Raw genomic sequence first — 17,917 nt, 5'->3', positions numbered from 1 at the left:
ATTTTACTTTTATTGGGAAAAGATCACGTCTAGTGTTTCCTTAGTGAAATAAAAACAACATCACTCTAGTTTGTAAATTAAAACAGGAAATCACTATTTTAAAAAATGTTGCATACATTATAAATTATTGTAGCTATATAGGGACAGTTCAAAAACACTGAAAATAGCATCAGGATAGAGAACAATGGACACCAGAAACTAGAGAATTGATACAAGTAAAGTTCAGAAGATATAACTTATCACTTGGTAATGTTATTAAGTATAAATTCTGCCCACATTTACACCCATGTAAATGCTCCAAAGAGCTGAATAGCTGTAAATGCCCACTAGCTGGGGTGAGCTCTTGCAAGGACGCAGCTACAATGGACAGTCTTATGAGATATCTATATCTATAGATATATATGGGCTAGAGGAAGGGTTGGGAGTGAAGAATGCCTCATTCAGTAGCTGCTCCTTCAGGCATGGAGCAAGCCTCGCTTGTACTGGTGATGGGAGTATTATACACATTGTGGAAGTATGCTGGTGTTCCGGTGTGTCAGTAATTTAATTGTCACAACTTATGGAAGAATTTTAGGGCAGATTTCAGGTTAACAATGGTCAATTTGGCACCTTTGTTGTGAACTATTCAGGTATTGGTTGTGGGCAATGGCATGGTGTACGAGGGATGCAAGCCTCAGTGTTTTGCACAGCTTGAAGACCGCCTCATTTACATCATGCAAGGAAAGGGGCTGGGACTCTGGCTATCCAGACAAAATTCCTTAGGTGATGGTAAGGGGAAGGGTGTGGATAAGGCCCTCCTACATCTTCTGGTTTCTGATACATATTAGGTCATCTTGAAATCCATATTGGTATGGTCCTGAGGAGTAGTAGTTGGGAAGCTGTAACCCCCAGTTAAATTAATGGTTAATTTAAATAAAGTTGCACTCTCCACATTTAACACATACTACTTGTCTCACTACTTCCATGGCGAGATCAACAAAGGCATAATTTAGCCCATTGTTTGTCACATATCTTTCAACATATAGGTTAGTATTATTATTAATAGTTATATTACTGTACTATCAAGAGGCCTCAGGGATCTCCATGTGCTAGGTGCCATACAAATACATAAAAAGATACGGTCCCTGCCCCAAACAGTTTACAATCTAAAGCCTCTATCTTGCACTTGTACTCATGTGGGTAGACTCCTGAACCTGGACGGTCCCATTAAAGTTTGTAGATTGTTTTATTTTAACACTACACAGAGGAGAAAAAAAATGGTTAATTTGATTAAAATGAACTTTATGTTGTTAATAAATGTAGTTCATATTTTTCACTATTTAGAATATATTTATATCATACCAGGATTGTACTTCTATTTATATGATAAGGTGTCCTCTCACTCATAGTTTGCCCCAGACAGACCTATTAAAGATCACTTGTAGTTCTATAGTATGAAACACAGCTGTTCTGGAAACACAGTAATAATATTTACCCTTAGGGCATTACATAAATATGCAACACAGTAAGCATTATCATTCCATAAAGTCAAAATCCATAAACTAAGGAATGGTGGCTATACACATAAAAGGTTTATAAATCGTCTCTGATTAGCAGCATATTAGAAAGACTATTTAGTTTTAATCTTGTTGATAATATATAATTCCATTTATGTAATTACTGCTATATTAAGTAGACGTTTTTCCAATTAAAATGTTACGCTATTGAAAAAATAGGTATTTTCCTTAGTAACTTCTTCCACCTGGAATATGGGCCCTATTTGGTGGTATAAATGTTTAAAATTTAAAATTTTATATTATATATATATATATATATATATATATATATATATATATATATATATATATATATATAATAATTAGGCCTTATTTAAAATTTATTTAAAATTTTATATATATATATATAAAATTTCTAGTTCAGTTGCTTTCTCCTAGCTATGAATCTTGCCAGATGCTCAGAGGAAGTTAAAAATCCATGGTGCTTCAGCCAATCTGCTATGGGGGAAAATTTCTTTCCAGACCTGCAAAAGGCCATCCAACTAACCCATGACAGATTGGCCAGGCCACCGTGCTTTTTTTACCTTCCTCTAAAAGGGTTCATGGGATGGGACAAGAAGCCACCTCCTGGGAAGGGAAGAGTAGTTAAAAACCAAAGACATATATTCTGTGTGATTGTAATGACATCAATGGGAGTCCACAAACCTGGAAGGACTTGTCTGCCATCACTTGGGATAGGAGTTGTTGCAGGAATAATATGTATGTTTTGACCTATGGTTCCAAAATTAGGGGAAAGGAGGAATATACAGTCAGAAAAAGCATAACACATGAAGGATAGGACCTTACTTCCGTATTCAGGCATAAGGCACCCTCATGAGAGAATCCAGCTGTCTATATGAGATTATGACTAAGTGAGGGATTGAAGTTTAGTCCTGGGTGCCATACATCCAGGCACTGGGGGGTGCCATCAAGGAAGAGACCATAAGAAATGAGGGCTGCAGAAAACTAAGGGGTTAATCTGAATTGAAATTTTATGTAGTTAAAGAATACAATAAAACTTCTGCCATGAGCCTTTAAAATAAAATTAGATCTGAGTTTTAATGGCATCTCTCTCAGTGGCAACACCAAGGAGGTTTTCTGGCAAACTGAACTACAGTATATGAACAGCCTAATTCCTAAGTAAAGTGAAAAATAAGGTGAAATAAGACAATTTTGAAATTGACATAAGACAATTCAGGACTGAACATTTGTAACCTACAATATCTCCATGCTGTACTTTCCAAGATCTTCATCCTGATATCAGGAGTCAAGTGAGCTGAAGGGAAAGTGCTAAACAGATACATATTATCTACAAATGCAAAAGTAATATATGTGTATTTAAAAATCAACTATTAATTACATTAAAATCTATAATAAAATGTGTAACTCCAAGTTCATTAAGCTGATGCATTTTTTGAAAAATAAAATATGACAGAGCATTTACATTTCAATGTGCTTATGAGAAAAAGTGTTATACTGTTATTTGGAATGCAGCTTGGAATTGAAACATTTCTAAATCAGTCAATAATTAAATAGTAAGAATCCATCATTTTCACTGACATTTACTCCTACCAGAAAAGATGGCCTATTTTAAATGTGCTCACACATATGCTTGTCAATCAGGTTCTGTCACAGCAAATTATTTTGTTTTGTACATCACATGGTATTTAGAAGAAAATTTCTCTCTCCACATTTAAATATAGATTTGAAGCATAGTATCAAGAACTCTTTTTGGAGATTAGATTTTTCTGTAACTGCTTCTTTACAATGTAATATATAAAAGATGGAAAATCTAATTCATAATGCTCAGTTTCACTTCTAGTATACAGACCTGATGACTCACGTATTACTGCAAATTATAGCTCTAAATGCAATATAGCACAGTGGGTTAGATAGAGTTGTAGAAATGAGAATGATAGTGTACTAATCATTTTAATGTCTAAAGCACACATGCTTTAATAGAGGGGATTCAGTTTAGGATAATTAGAAATAAAGTACCAAAACGCTGAACAGTTTATAAAAAAACAATTGCTGTATGGACAAAGAAAAATAATAAGGGTTCCCTAGCCTGTCACTAAATGTAATAAATTAGTAACCAGTAGTCAAATATTCCGGCATCATATATTTAAAATGTTTCCCATTTCCATTTTAACTCACCCACCTTGTCTCTCTAATATCCTGGGATTAACACAGTTACAACAATACTGCAATCCCATTTCCAGAGAGATCTATAAACTTTTATCAAAAACTCTTTAAGGTAATTTCCATTTTAATTTGAGACATAGAAAAGTCAAACACTGAAATAAAAATTAACATTTCTGCTTACCTGCTTTTTTTCAAAAAATAATTAATATTTAGAGTTTTGTTGTGCCAAGAATTGACATAAGTGTACCTGCCAGCCATTTTAAAGATACCCATCTATACATTTTGGACCAGTGGACAAGGCACTGGACTGTGAGTCACGAGACTGAGTTCTATTCCCTGTTGTGTGACCTGGGAAAAGTTAATCTGCATATCTGGGTATTAGTTTCCCTTTCTGTAAAATTAAGATAACAAATACTTAACCTCTTTTAAAAAGTGATTTAGGTCGATGAATAAGTTCTATGTAAGTATGTATGAACTACTGTGATGGGGGAACCCAATTTCATCTTCGCAGTCCCTCAAAATTATTGATACATAGTCAGCACAAACTCATGAAATGACAAACATTGTCTCAAATTATTTGCCTGAAATAAAAAAAATTAGAAAATGGTGATTTTTATCTCTGACTTTAGGCGGTCGAGTTAGAATCATTAAAATGAAAGTCTTCCTGAGATTCCTATTCCTAATATCCATCCCTAATGCTCCTTACAAGATATTTTCAATCTCTGGAGGCATATCTGCAGATTTATTTAAGGAGAGGGAAAAAAGAAAAATTAAATATGAATTTTCATTTGATAACAATGGACTGGCAATTTCAAATTTCATCAAACAATATCAGGCAGCCTATCCAAGGCCCTGACCCAGCTGACCACTTACACACATGCTTAATTTTAAGTATATGAGTAATCTCATGGAAATCCATTAAATTATTTTTGTTTTTAAAGTATGTGCTTAACTGCTTTGCTTGATAGGGCCTCCAGATCTAACTGACTGGATTTTAGACATCCCAAATACAGTATGATTATGCAAAGAGCAGTCATCCTTCCCAACTATTCCAGCAGTCTTTATAAACCCTTCAAAGGCCAAATCTTTCACACAGATTAATACATGAGCTAAACATGGACATTGTTTATCTGGAAACAATTAAGAAACTAGAGGCCCAATCTTACAATTTACAATATGCAGGCTGACCTTTGCAGCCATATATAGCACCCCTGAACATCAGTGGGATTCTACACTGGTACAGGGGACCTCTTATGCATTGTAAATTGCAATATTGAGGCCTGAGGCTAAAATTTAAAAACCTGGGTGCCTTAAATTAGGTAGTGAAATAAAAGTGGCCTGATTTGCAGAAGTGCTGAGCACCCACAATCCCACTGAAATGATTGGGAGCTCTGGGGACTCAGAAATTTCACATATGGATTTAGTAGCCTAACTTTAGTCACTCAGGCTTCAAATTAGGCCTCCATACAGGGCTGTACTTACCCATACGCAAACTATGCGGCTGCTTAGGGCACGAGGAATTTTGGCCCTGCTTCGGCTCTTCCTGCCCCACCCCTTCCCTGCTACAGCCCCGCCTCTTCCCACCCCTGCTCTGCCCCAGCCCCGCCCCCACTCCCCTGAGCTCTGCAGCAGGGCCGTGCCTGCACTCACTGGCGGCACGAAGTGCAGCGACCTGGCCCCAGCCACGCCGCCAGTGAGTGCTGCGGGGTGGTTCCCCTCTGCCCCCCAGCGGAGGGCCTGGGGCCATCCCCCTTGCTCCCTCCCCCGGAGAGGCCTCCCCCCCCAGTGGGGGGGCTGCGTAGGTCCCCAGAATAGGTAGGGACGGCCCTGCCTCCATAACCTCCATCTCCCAGATAATACATATCTTAGATATATTTATCTAAGTTCCCACATGGTGCCCATCACTATAATACCTGAGCGCCCCCTGCACTTAAGAAGTGTGGATGTAATATGTGTCTCTTTCTCTGACAAACTGTGTACACAACTGCTTCTTCACTCTGGGCTACAGGTCTATTGTGGAGAGAATGCCACTGGAAACTTAGCATACATTCCTTTTGCATCCCAGTAATTACAGTAGGTTCAACTATGAACTGCCTATTACACCTGTGCAAGGGAATGTGCAGAGGAAACAGCAGTCTCCACTGGACTGATGCTACTTCTCCTGTGTAAGAGGGAAGCAAGTGTAGGGCTAGGGATGAAAGAGTGATGATGATGATGGTCAGTGATGTGTTGTAAAAAAATTTATACTTCCTAAATAAACAGCTATTAAAATGACATAGTTCTGTCTTGCAGTTTAAATGAGACTGAAGCATGCTCTTGAATTGTTCTATAGCCTTGGTCTTTAGCAGGATTTCAGCACTATTTGGGAACATGATTAATACACTCTCTAATCTTATCTACCCTGCAAAACCAAACAATATTTTAACTCTTGAAGGCTACAGGGTTATAACTGGATGCCCCAGCCAAGGCTGATTCAAACACATTAAGGGATCCTGAAGACTCATGAAATGTATACCCGGAAAAGTTGCCTCCCTCTTTTGGGATAGTATCACCTGGAGGAGGAAAGCCTGGTGAAAGCCCCTCTCCACAATCCACTGTGGCGCTTTCAGCCAAGGGGATGAGGGAGGCTGGAGAAAGTCCCCTATTAGGGCTACAATTCTTACAGGAAAACTGCTGAAGTCCTCCCAGCTGGCACCTCATCACTCATAGATAGAGAAAGCTTCCTGCTGTTACACCACCACCTGCAGAGGGAAAGCCTGAAGAAACACTCCCCAAACCTTTGCTGGGACACCATCCTAATTTGGTTTGGAAAGCCTAGAGAAAGTTCTCTACTGGGGTCCCCTGACTCCGTTCTCAAACTCCCATCCCTCACGTGTCACAGGGCAACAGAGTGTTCATATGTCAGCACATGCTTGATGAAGCTTCTAGCATGGAGCTGAAGAACTCATTTGTCCTTTGAGTGTGCAGAATGAGGAGCCTATTCTGAGCATGCTCAGAATGTCAGTCAGTCACTTCCTGTGAGGGACCCTTCAAGCTAAGGCCCTGTTGATATAGGTTCTATAATTTGTTAGAATCTGTTCTTCCCCATTAAGATTGTTTCTACAGTGTATATAGGACCTAAGAAATCACATAACACTGCATTGAGATCACTTGTAAAGCCTGGCTGCTACTGTTAAGTAGGATGAAGGTGGTGTCTTCTTGGGAAAGGTTGTCAAGCAGTGTTTCATTGATATCTTATGTGCACTGTATGATGAGCTACTCTTATGCCTGCAGCAGTAACTTAGGCCCTAACCCAGCAAACACAGAAGCACTTGCTTAACTTTATTACTATGAATAGCTTCATACTCATAGTAGTAAAGTTAAGCACATGCATGTTTGCAGCCTAAGGGCAGGCCTATACTACTGTTTAAGTCAATCTAATTTATGTCACTCAGGGGTGTGAAAAGACATCCCCCTGAGTGATGCAACTTACAGTGACCTAAGTTCTGTCCACGCTGGCACTATGTCAGTAGGATACACTATCCCACCGACATAGCTTCCACCTCTAGTGGAGGTGGAGTAATTATGCCAACGGGAGAGAGCTCTCCCGTCGCACCGATGTAGCACTTCTAGTGTAGACTTGCCCTAAGGCTGAAACTGATCACCTAGATAAAATCCCTGTACTTCCACCATGGGTAACTATGAGCCCCAAGCAAAGGAGATAGCCAACACAGCCAAACAATACAAATTATTGAATAGGAGAGGAATCTTGGAAGAGAATATATTACAATGACGTATAGTATACACCAAAACATACACAAACTTTTCTGAAGAAAAGATAATCAAGTGATTGTGCCTTGCGCATCACAGTCGCTTGATTTAAATCAATAGAAAGAATCTGGAGTCAATTAAAGAAAGCAGCACATTGTGGACATCTGGAAGGAGCTGTCATTCATTTGCAGAGACTTCAGGGTATAATAAAAGCTTTTAGCAGAAACAAAAAGCAGTGAACAGAATGACTGAAAAGAATTCACAATTTCTTTAAGAAACAAATTCTTAAAATGTGTGGCAAATAGGTGCTCAGTTATACATCTGCTTTAGAATTCCAGTTAAACTCCTAATTAAATAAGTTCAGTGCTTTTCAGTATATGTAAATTACAACAAGAAAACACCCTGGTACAGAGCATTAAATCTTAAGCCCTCATCCTATAAAGACTTATGCTTATGCCTAACTTTGTACCCTGTGAATAGTTCCAAAGCTGTCTTTGTATGACTGAGAGGAAGAGATGGTGTCTACCTTCGTATTTGTTAAACACCTTTAAAAATTGGGCCTCATTACTGACTAGAGCCTTTAACATAAATATTAAATAAAAATAAAATACAGCAATTTTTTTTATTCTTCATTTTTAGCTGAGGGTCTAAAATTTATTGTGCAAGTGAACGTATATCTGAATCTTTATTCACTTTCCTTTATAATCAATTTAAGTATTATTCCCCAATCACTATGATAGGAAGTTAAAAGGCTGAACAAATCCAAAGAAATAGTGGACAAAATTCAAGGCTGATGTGAACAGGCCCAAATGCATGGATGTCAGTGGGTGTTCTATTCTTTTCAGGTAATTTATACTATATGAATCACAGTGATATCTAAGATGTACCACTTAAAGTTATGCCAGAGCGTATGCTTGACCCAGTATCTGAAATACAGATTTCAAATGAAGACATCAATGCTGCAAGCACTTATGTGTGTAAGTAACTTTACACGTGTAAGTAGTTTCATTGATTACAATAAGATTGCGCAAAAATATAAATATTTGAAGGATTAGGCCCTAAGAATACATCATTGGGCTTCTATTCCTGTGCAGAAAGAATTTACTACTCTTGTATGTTCTTGTTATCTATGTGTTAGCAACTCAAGTCTTGTGATAAGCAACAATATGGAGTCAAGCCAATTTTTTCCCCGACCTTTTAGATGGTGCTTTTTGACAAGCTTCTGGGGCTAGGGGAAGAGCACCCTACAGAACATATTAATTTCCTCCCACATACTGTAGCTATTTGTACTTTTATAAGATACTTTTGACATGCATTCTACACATATAATAAAAGCATAAACAAAGATGATTACGGAATATATAAAATTTTTAAAGGCAAATTTTAACCGGAATTCTGGTTACCCAGTACAGGGAATGCTTTTGAATTATTTATTTTAGTTTGGCAATATTATTAAACTTGTAACCCAGACTGTAAAAAGGCCTATTTGATGCTATTGGTGGAGTTTCTATTTATATTGGTGACTTTTTCCTGTTATATTTACCCTCATGCAGCCCTTGTAATGGACACACAATATGTTACTCTGTGCCCAAGCTCACCTACTCTTTCTTTTCTCAAAAGACAAGACACATCTGCCACCTGCTCTAGTCTGTGTCCCAGCAACAACTGTCGAGCAGTAAAAAGATTGATTATCAGTCAAAAACCATTGCACAACACCAGATTTTGGTAGGTTAAGCTTGCTGATCCAGCAAGGGATGGTATGAAATTTTCAGTAATGTGTGCCAACATTTTGGTGCTAAAAGAACAGCAGTGCATGTCACAGTGAAACACTGCCAAAGATATGCAGACAAAGCATAGAAGTGTTTTTTTTTTATTTGGCTTGAGAGAGAGAGAGAATTGCTTAATGAATTTGAAAATCCACTCTTAACAAGTCATGTGCATGGAAAAACTATAATAAAAGTATCAATACCCTGAAGATTTTATAATAAACTATAGCAACAGCTGTATAAAAATATTACAATAATATTAGCTTCATTTCAGTATCTCCTACGATATGAGACAAAATAGTATTTATTTAATATTATTGTTTAATGAAACAGTAAAACCCTTCTTATTAAATCTTAAAGTGTATTGGTGTGACTATGCTACACACTTGACAGAAAAAATATTAAGATTTGTCTCTCTCTTACTGTATGCATGGACTGTTAATTAAATAAATTGTAGTCAATGGATTGTAATCATATTCAGGGTGATTTTCATATTATCTGTAACACCATATCAAGTGCATAATTGACGATGTAGGAGATAGGAATATCTTATCATAAATATAATTTGTGAAGTTTTTATGGAAGCAAGAGGTGAATGTATTTATGTGATATGGCTCAGTTGGCGGACTAAAATCGAAATACTTTAATCACTCATGAATAGCTCCATGGAAATAAAAATAAAAGGCATATTTATAGAACTTAAGTCATAGAGTAACTACTAGTCAATATTTGTATGTATTCATTGACATTTCTATAATACTCATCACTGTAGTATCTATTTATATAAGAGAATTACCACTTCTAGGTGAAACTAACATTATACTAAAGCAACAACTTTCTGTAAAAATTACAAGCTACTGTTGTCCTGAAATTTTTCACTTAGCAGTAAAAATATTTGTGCTAGAAACTGCTCTTTCAAGGTAACAAAAGTAATTTTCAAATATACTGGGAAAAATAAACCATCGGTGCTTTAAAAAAGAGTGAAAGAAAACATAATTATAAGTATATAAGAAAAGGCTAAAAATGCTCAGAGCAAAGAAATATAAAACATACACATTAGTTAAATGCTTTTATAAAATGTATTTATTTATCCATTGTTACATGCACTGCATTGCACTTTTAGGCACCACAAGTTTATGCCAGCTGTAAAAATTTTTTTTTAAAGTATTTTTATAATCCAAAAAAAAAAAAGCATTTAATTTTTGTCTCTTGTTGGAATGGTACACTGGTTACACAGCTTGATCCTTAACAAACATAAAATTTCCCAGTCAGTCATCTGGCTTTTTGTAATAATTTAGCTAGCTAATTTTTATTCTAACTAACATTGTTAGCTTATCATAACTGCCAGCTGTTTTGATGATTTAATAGAAAGTATTTCGTAGGAGTATTGTGACTTTGATACAGAACACTATTTAAGTTAATTCTGTAAAACTTCATCAAAATTCATTGTAAAAATCCCAGAATGTACTCCATCATCTTAAAATATGAATGAAAACAATATTTACATCCAAATTTCAAAAGTAAATGAGTCAGAAACAGCATTGTGTGTGTGTGTGTGTGTGTACAAATATCATTTGATGATTGTACTGAAAAAGGGATGAAATGGAGTGAGGAAGCTTTAATGTTTGTAATGAACAATTTTAAAATAACAAAACATTCACATCTGAGGGTACATGTGAGGGTAAATATTCCACCTTGTTGTATAAACAGCCCAATAATTATTTTAATGATTTTTCGTAAAGGTCAAATGACTAAATTAATAAATGCAATCTGAAATGCTGAACTATTTTCTTCCTAGTGTAATAAACCTAATGAATTGTGTCTGTTAGGTGTCACTGAAACTAAAGAGTAAATTCAATAATCTCTGATTTAATTTATTATATTTTCACCATTTAACCTCCTGCAGGCTCCCTAATGTCTATTCAGATCTATATTAAATTAAGCACCAATGCTAATGAAGGGCAATAAACATGGCTGTCAGTAGATTTTTCTTTCATTAAGCACATTATCCTCTTACTGAGCTCTAAATGAGTAAACATTAGTTTTGTTAAACCATGCAAAAAGACAGGGTGAAAAACATTTTTAATTGCACCCCTTAAGCCATATACTATTTGTTTTTTTACCTTTAATTTTTTTGAATGGATCTAAAAAGGGCTCTCCAGTTGAAATATAAATGTCGGCATCATGGGGTATGTCTTTAGGTTCTAGTGCTTCAGTGCCGTCTGCCAAGAACACTCGTCGTGCAGCCATGTTCAGATTCAGTTTTTCAGTGCACTCCTCCAGCAGCTAAATGAAGGCAAGAGGTAAGGAATACGGATTACAACAGAAAAATATATTCACAACATGACCAACATTTAGTGAAAGAATCAGGACTAAAAATTAGAAATTCATGCTTAAATGATTTACCAACCATAGTAACTGCACTATAAGTAACTTAGGTTTTTTGTAATCATTGCTGGCAGTTAACTGATAACAGGATGATGAAAACACAGTAGATAACATAACATTACAAAGAATTTTCAAAAATTATTATTGTTTCTTTTTAGTCTCACACAATATTGTAATTTGTTATGAATGAACTCAACATTTTACACTCTGTAGCTCCTATTTACTTGAACAGTGTTTATATAGTAGTATGCGTTAATTATTCACGAATTTTATGTGTATCATATATGTATATGATACACATGCTGGAAAGGAATAATTTTAATATTAGCTCATTTTAAAATAAAAGGCAACTTCTTTCTTTACCTCATGGTATAAGGTACAAACTATAAATACAGTGAATGCATGTAAGAAAACTTTGTATTGGTATTTACCAGTTTAATGGATGGTACAGCAATTTTAGCAAAGATACTTCTTGTGCCATTCTTGTAAGCTGTTGCTTTGATTACCCCTGGCTGGCATTTAATAACTTGGGGCACTTCAGATTCTTTCTGGGCCAGCTGGAGTCTTGACGAAGAAAACTGTGTACATCTGTTGCAAATAAAACCAATTTAGCTTGACCAGAGAAAAAGTTAATTTGTATTTTGTTTAAAGCATCTATTTCTAAGGTCTTTTTATATACAATTATGTAAAATGAATATTTTTAATATAATCCCTTGATGACTCCTAACATTATAGATATTTAAATCAGAATACTTGAGTTTTTAATATACTATGTAAGGAAATTGGAGTCCTTTAAATAAAATAGATTTAGATCGATATCCTTCTATCACATATTTAGTTTATTTTTGATATTTATTATATTTTATTTGTAATATACCACATTCAGAGAGGACCTTTATAACTCAAGTATGAAGTTGTTATGCAGCATCTTCAAAGCCCTTTTTATTATGGCTTTAATAACAAAAAAGATCTCTTCAATCTTTAAAAATGAGTCTCCAATACCATCAGCATTTGATTAAATTTTGTAAATTAGAAAATTGGTGCTAGAAAAATCAACAATATTTTTATTAGTGTTTTCAGTGCATAATTCAATTTCTTTATAATTCAATATAACTTAATGATTTGTTCTTAGTTCAAAAATTAAGAGCTAATGCTGTAGCCTTCACTCAGGCAAAATTCCCATAGAATTTGACAGCAATTCTAACTGTAGACTGTAGAATGGGGCCTTCTGTCAATGTTTCTGTTTTTCAGAATGCAAAATATATTCAATGCCATTAGCGAATAAAATGTAATGCACTAACATCCAATAAAGAAAAAATACTCTCAATACTATTTTTAAAAGGGTAACTCCACAAAAAAATTATCTATAGTGCTATTGCACTCTAAGGCTTTTCTTAGAAAACAAAGAATTTCTATTGCATAGCTATAGGAAAGCTGCATGTTTTAACAAGAACATTTGTAATCTAAGGCCACAATCCTGCACTGAGCTCTGTGTAAGGGCACAGGTACAACGATAAAGAACTCAGAGCAGGTTTGAGGCCTAAGCATGTGATTCAACTCCGCCAAATGGAAATCTTTCAAACAATTTTAATGGGCACTAGATTGAACCTTTACACAATCAGTACTTTTATGCACATAACCATAAAGTAGAGGTATTTGACAATTTCCAAGTTTCTTGCTCAGTAATGAAAGTAATAGTTAAAGGACTTTTTGTTCTATAAGATTTTTAATCCTTTATTTATACTAGTGGGCAGTTCTTAACACAAGTAGTCTCATTAAAGTCAAGAAGCCATTGTGTGAGAAACTGCTAACCCACGTGAGTAAGGAATTTAGAATCTGACTCTTAGTGAGGTATTACTACAATTTATTATTAAACTGCTTTTTGTGTGAAATTATAAAAATATACCCAGAGGGCTAATGGATGCAATTTATGTTGTATATATATATATATGCTGTATATATAAATGTCTTATGTGCATGTGCACGCACACACACGACACTAGAAATAAATAAATCTTAAAGAATGCAATACATCTTAAAAATGAATAAAATTAGCAATGTCTTTTATTTGTATGTTTTGGAGTATCAATTGAATCATCATTATTATTTCTGTTGAAAGGAGAAACAGCATCAACAGTCACAGTTAAAAGCAACATAGAACAGCTTTGATTACCTTAGCTGACCTGCTGGAGCACTGACAGGTCTGTTTTTCTTGGATGGCGATATAAGGCAGAGATTGTTTGTACTGTTTGATTTGTAGCTGCCTAGGTCTGATATTCTATCACTGCTCTGAACTGATTTTGTTTGATGTGTGGAACAATCTTGAAGTCCTGACCTTCTTGATACCACTGCCGATTGCAGATGAATGTTAGGGCCAAACAGAGGCTGTCTAGAGTTTTGCTTTCCGTCAGTATTTTTAATTGCCGTTTTTGCATAGGGGGAAATACATTTTCTGAAAGAAAAATATAGAAGAAAACATAAAATTATATCCTCTTATGCTGGCCTTTTGCTTAGTTTAAGTAATTATTGAATATGCGAGGACTTGGGAAAACCTGATAAGTGACAAGCATGGGTGAACTTATTTAATGTCAATGTACACTTGAAAAGTGGAAGAAAAAGAAACCAAATCATTAAGGCACCAAGAAATTGCCATAATAATTAGCAGATTTTGAAAACAGTCCAAGACAAAATCTCAAGGAGGAAAATAAGATTTTCAATTTACTTTAAAACTATTTTTAAGCTTACAAAAGTCTTTTGTTTTATTCAACTTAGATATAATAAAACAAAATAACAGGCCATTGAAAAAGTAAACTGAGATTCCATTAAATGTAGCCTGAGATTTTCAAAGGGAGCTAGGCAGAAATTCAGCAGGAATTAGGCACCTCAATCCCTATAGCTCTTTTGTAAATCCCAGCTGTAGTTTCAGTAAAAATTAGGTTTTACAAAATCTGATAGAAATATTCCCTGAAATTACAAAAAAAAACCCAAAACCCTTAACAGACACATCAATCTTTTGTAAAATGAATACACTTTTCTCTCCAACATGTGTGATTCAAATATTGCAAAATTGTGGCAGTGAATGAGTACCTGAATGTGAAATTGACTAGAAACAAAAGCAAAACTTGCAAATTTACTTTCATTGTTTATTTTTCCATTTCTCTAAGTATAGGCAAAGAATATAACAAGTAAAATATAAATAATGTTTTAAATGTTGCTTTAACAATCTAAGATGTTACTAATAACGAAAGTAAAGACATTTCCAAGTGATTTTTAACCTGTTCGTGTTCCCTTAAAATAGTTTTGGGTGTGTTTTGATTTTCGTTTTGTTTTTGTATTAAGAAATCTGTCCTTTCTTCCACTACTAAACTCTAACCCTGAAAACCCAGATTCAAATTCTCGTTCAAGTCATTAGTGAAAATGTGTTTGAATAGTTTTATATTAGTCCTCACTTGTGCATGTCATAAAACCATTGCCGAATTAACTCAATTAAGCTCTGCTTAAGAGAGATCCAGAATTAGAGTAGCAGGAACTGCTGAAGGTCAAGATTGAGGAAAACTGAAAGAGCTATATCTGGGGCAGGTTGCAGAACCTACCTGATTTATGCCTGAGTCAGACCAGTGCTCGTCTTGCTTCACTTAAAATATGCAATAAATTCACTTATAACATTAAAAAATTAACAATCATAAGGCAAAAAAATGTTTTTTAAAGAACAAAAATAGAGAATAAACAACAGAGAGGTCTAAATTTGGGACTAATATTACACTGATGTCATAGAAATAAATGATGTAATACACCACAAGATTGGCGTTATATATATCCAGATATAAATCAACATTTATTTTTTATTCACTCTTTTCTTAAGACTGGAGGGTGTCTTAGTAGTATCAACAGCCAAGCAGAAGCAACAGAAGAGTCTGACATGGTCAGCTCCTCACTCTAGCTTGCAGATTCTCATAATTCATGTGTGTCACATTGTTCCCACGAACTACAAGAGCCTGGTGATGTCACACCCACAAATTATAAGATTTTTTTTGCATGTCTTGCAGTATCTTTAACACAGCAATTCAAATATTATATATCAAAATACTGTGATTAAATTAATGTTAAGAGTTTCAGTTAAATCAAGAACAAAATCTATGTAGCACTCCGGCCATAAACATATTGAGGTGTGTTTTGAATTCTGATTAGTGAGACAAAAAAAGACATGAATATCTTGTAAATGTCCATTTTCCTCCACCGCTGTCTTATGGGCCATTTGAAAAGTGAAGAATATCTTGTTTTCTTTTTTACAATAACATCTATTAGATCCCATTACTTATTACTGAAAAAAATCCTTGGTACTTTCCTTACTGAAGAGTCAATTATTTTGTTAGAATATTAACTGCCTTGGCTTTACCTCTGAAAAATAAACTAACAAGTGAGTCATTTATTTTAGTAAAGAATTGTTACTTAATATTTACCACTAATGAATTCTTATAAATATTTTTCAACCACATATACCACATTACAAATGATCTGCTGGTGAATAAAACCGTTATTAAAGGAAAATAGGTATGATATTAACTTAGGACTTGTAGCCTTTGTACACACTAGTATCTTCTTAAAATTTTCCATCGTTGTACCATCATTGTTCAGTTTCACCAGTGGACACCAGTGTAAGAGCACTAGTATACACAGGTGGGTCAACAGCACCCATATTTTAACTGGGGTGCAATCTATAGATGGTTAACATGCCAACAGTTAGTCTACTCTAGTACCACATTTGCTACCAACAGCAGACTTATACTTGAGGTAGTGCAATGTTGGGACATGTTAAGAAAATGCTAGTCTGAACACAACCCTAGCGCACAGTTCATTGGAGACCTAATATAGGGTGAAGAGCTCAGCCTGTAGTGAAAAACTACACTATTCTTTTAGAGACTTTGTCATGTGATTTGTGAAATGACATTAAGTGCCATGGTAAAATGTCAGGTTTCAGAGTAGCAGCCGTGTTAGTCTGTATCCGCAAAAAGAAAAGGAGGACTTGTGGCACTTTAGAGACTAACAAATTTATTTGAGAATAAGCTTTCATGAGCTACAGCTCACTTCATCAGATGCATTCAGTGGAAAATGCAGTGGGGAGATTTATATACACAGAGAACATGAAACAATGGGTTTTCACTCATTAAGGCAAAATTCCTGTTCAGATCAATGTTAAATTGAGCCAAAAGGTTGTAATACCATGTTTGTGGCACAAGGAAACATGCTTGTGTAGCGCTCCTATAGTTGGGTTCATTGTCTGGTTATGCCGAAAGAAGGACAGGAGACATTTGACATGGTTTAATCAGGCTGCAACTTATATTATTAGATGTCTGCGACTACCCGGTAGATAAGTGTACAGTGCAGGTAACCCCCATGTTTATTCCATAGTAACCTGGGGGGCTTTTACCAGTTCCCCCTCTTTTTCCATACCTGTGGTGAGGGGCTGCCACCAGCTCCCCCTCTTTTTGCCTCCCAAGGCCTCCAGTAAATCCATTGCCAGGAACTCACCCTCCACCCCTGCCTTTTAGGAGGGTTAAGGTGGGCTATAAGAATGGGGGGTTGGCTCCCTGCCATACCAATCATAGGAGTGCCCAACTGCCCCCCATTCGCTCCTTTAACGAACACCTCTTTTTAAGTCCTTTTCCAAGCCATTTATCCAGTCACTGTATACTTTCCCTATGGAGTACCTGCACTGGACATCTGCCACAAGGAGGCATCAGCAATTAGCTTGGCTGCCTCCTCCCCACACCCAGTCGGGTTTCCAGACATCTCCTAATGCCATCTTTTATATCAGTTGGTAAAAAAATGACGGCACCTAAGTCAGACAGGTGAACCCCATCCTCCTGAAACAACTCTGATGCCCCATATACTATGCCAGGAAGTGAAATTACTGTCCTTCCTATGGTCCAAAGGAATTTGGCCACCTCCCTATTCACATACCTTCTTGCCTTGTCCAACCTGGAGGGGCTCAGGGCTCCCCACCAGATCCTGCGCTGAAGCATGTCTGACCACATCATGTTAACTCCTGGAAAAACTACACTATTTTTTAAGAGACTTTGTCATGTGATCTGTGAAATGACATTAAGTGTCATGGTGAAATGTATGATTCTTCACTCCTTATTAAGGCAAAATTCCTGTTCAGATCCATGTTAAATCGAGCCAAAGGGTTGTCATCCCATGTTTGTGGCACAAGGAAACATGCTTGTGTAGGGCTCCTACTGTTGGGTTTAATATTGAGAAAAAAAGTGGCCAAGAATTAAAGCAATAGCACACACTCAAGATGCTTAAATGAAAGAAACAAAAGAATCCCAA

The 17,917-nt window shown here is 35.8% G+C and overlaps 1 protein-coding gene across 1 annotated transcript in view; it reads right to left on the bottom strand.

Annotated features, from left to right (window-relative positions):
• Positions 1-17,917, bottom strand: part of DCDC1 (doublecortin domain containing 1) — a 418,614-nt gene that overhangs the window by 351,213 nt on the left and 49,484 nt on the right. The window contains exons 3-5 of the mRNA XM_074955137.1: positions 13,758-14,036; positions 12,016-12,172; positions 11,320-11,482 (exon numbers count right to left, since the gene is read on the bottom strand). Of these exons, the coding sequence (XP_074811238.1) occupies positions 11,320-11,482; positions 12,016-12,172; positions 13,758-14,036 (599 nt within the window). The remainder of the gene's footprint in view (positions 1-11,319; positions 11,483-12,015; positions 12,173-13,757; positions 14,037-17,917) is intronic.

This window comes from Natator depressus, chromosome 6, assembly GCF_965152275.1.
Source record: "Natator depressus isolate rNatDep1 chromosome 6, rNatDep2.hap1, whole genome shotgun sequence".
NCBI lineage: Eukaryota > Metazoa > Chordata > Testudines > Cheloniidae > Natator > Natator depressus.
Note: the sequence above shows the minus strand (reverse complement) of the source record. Positions and strands in the feature narration are given on the sequence as shown.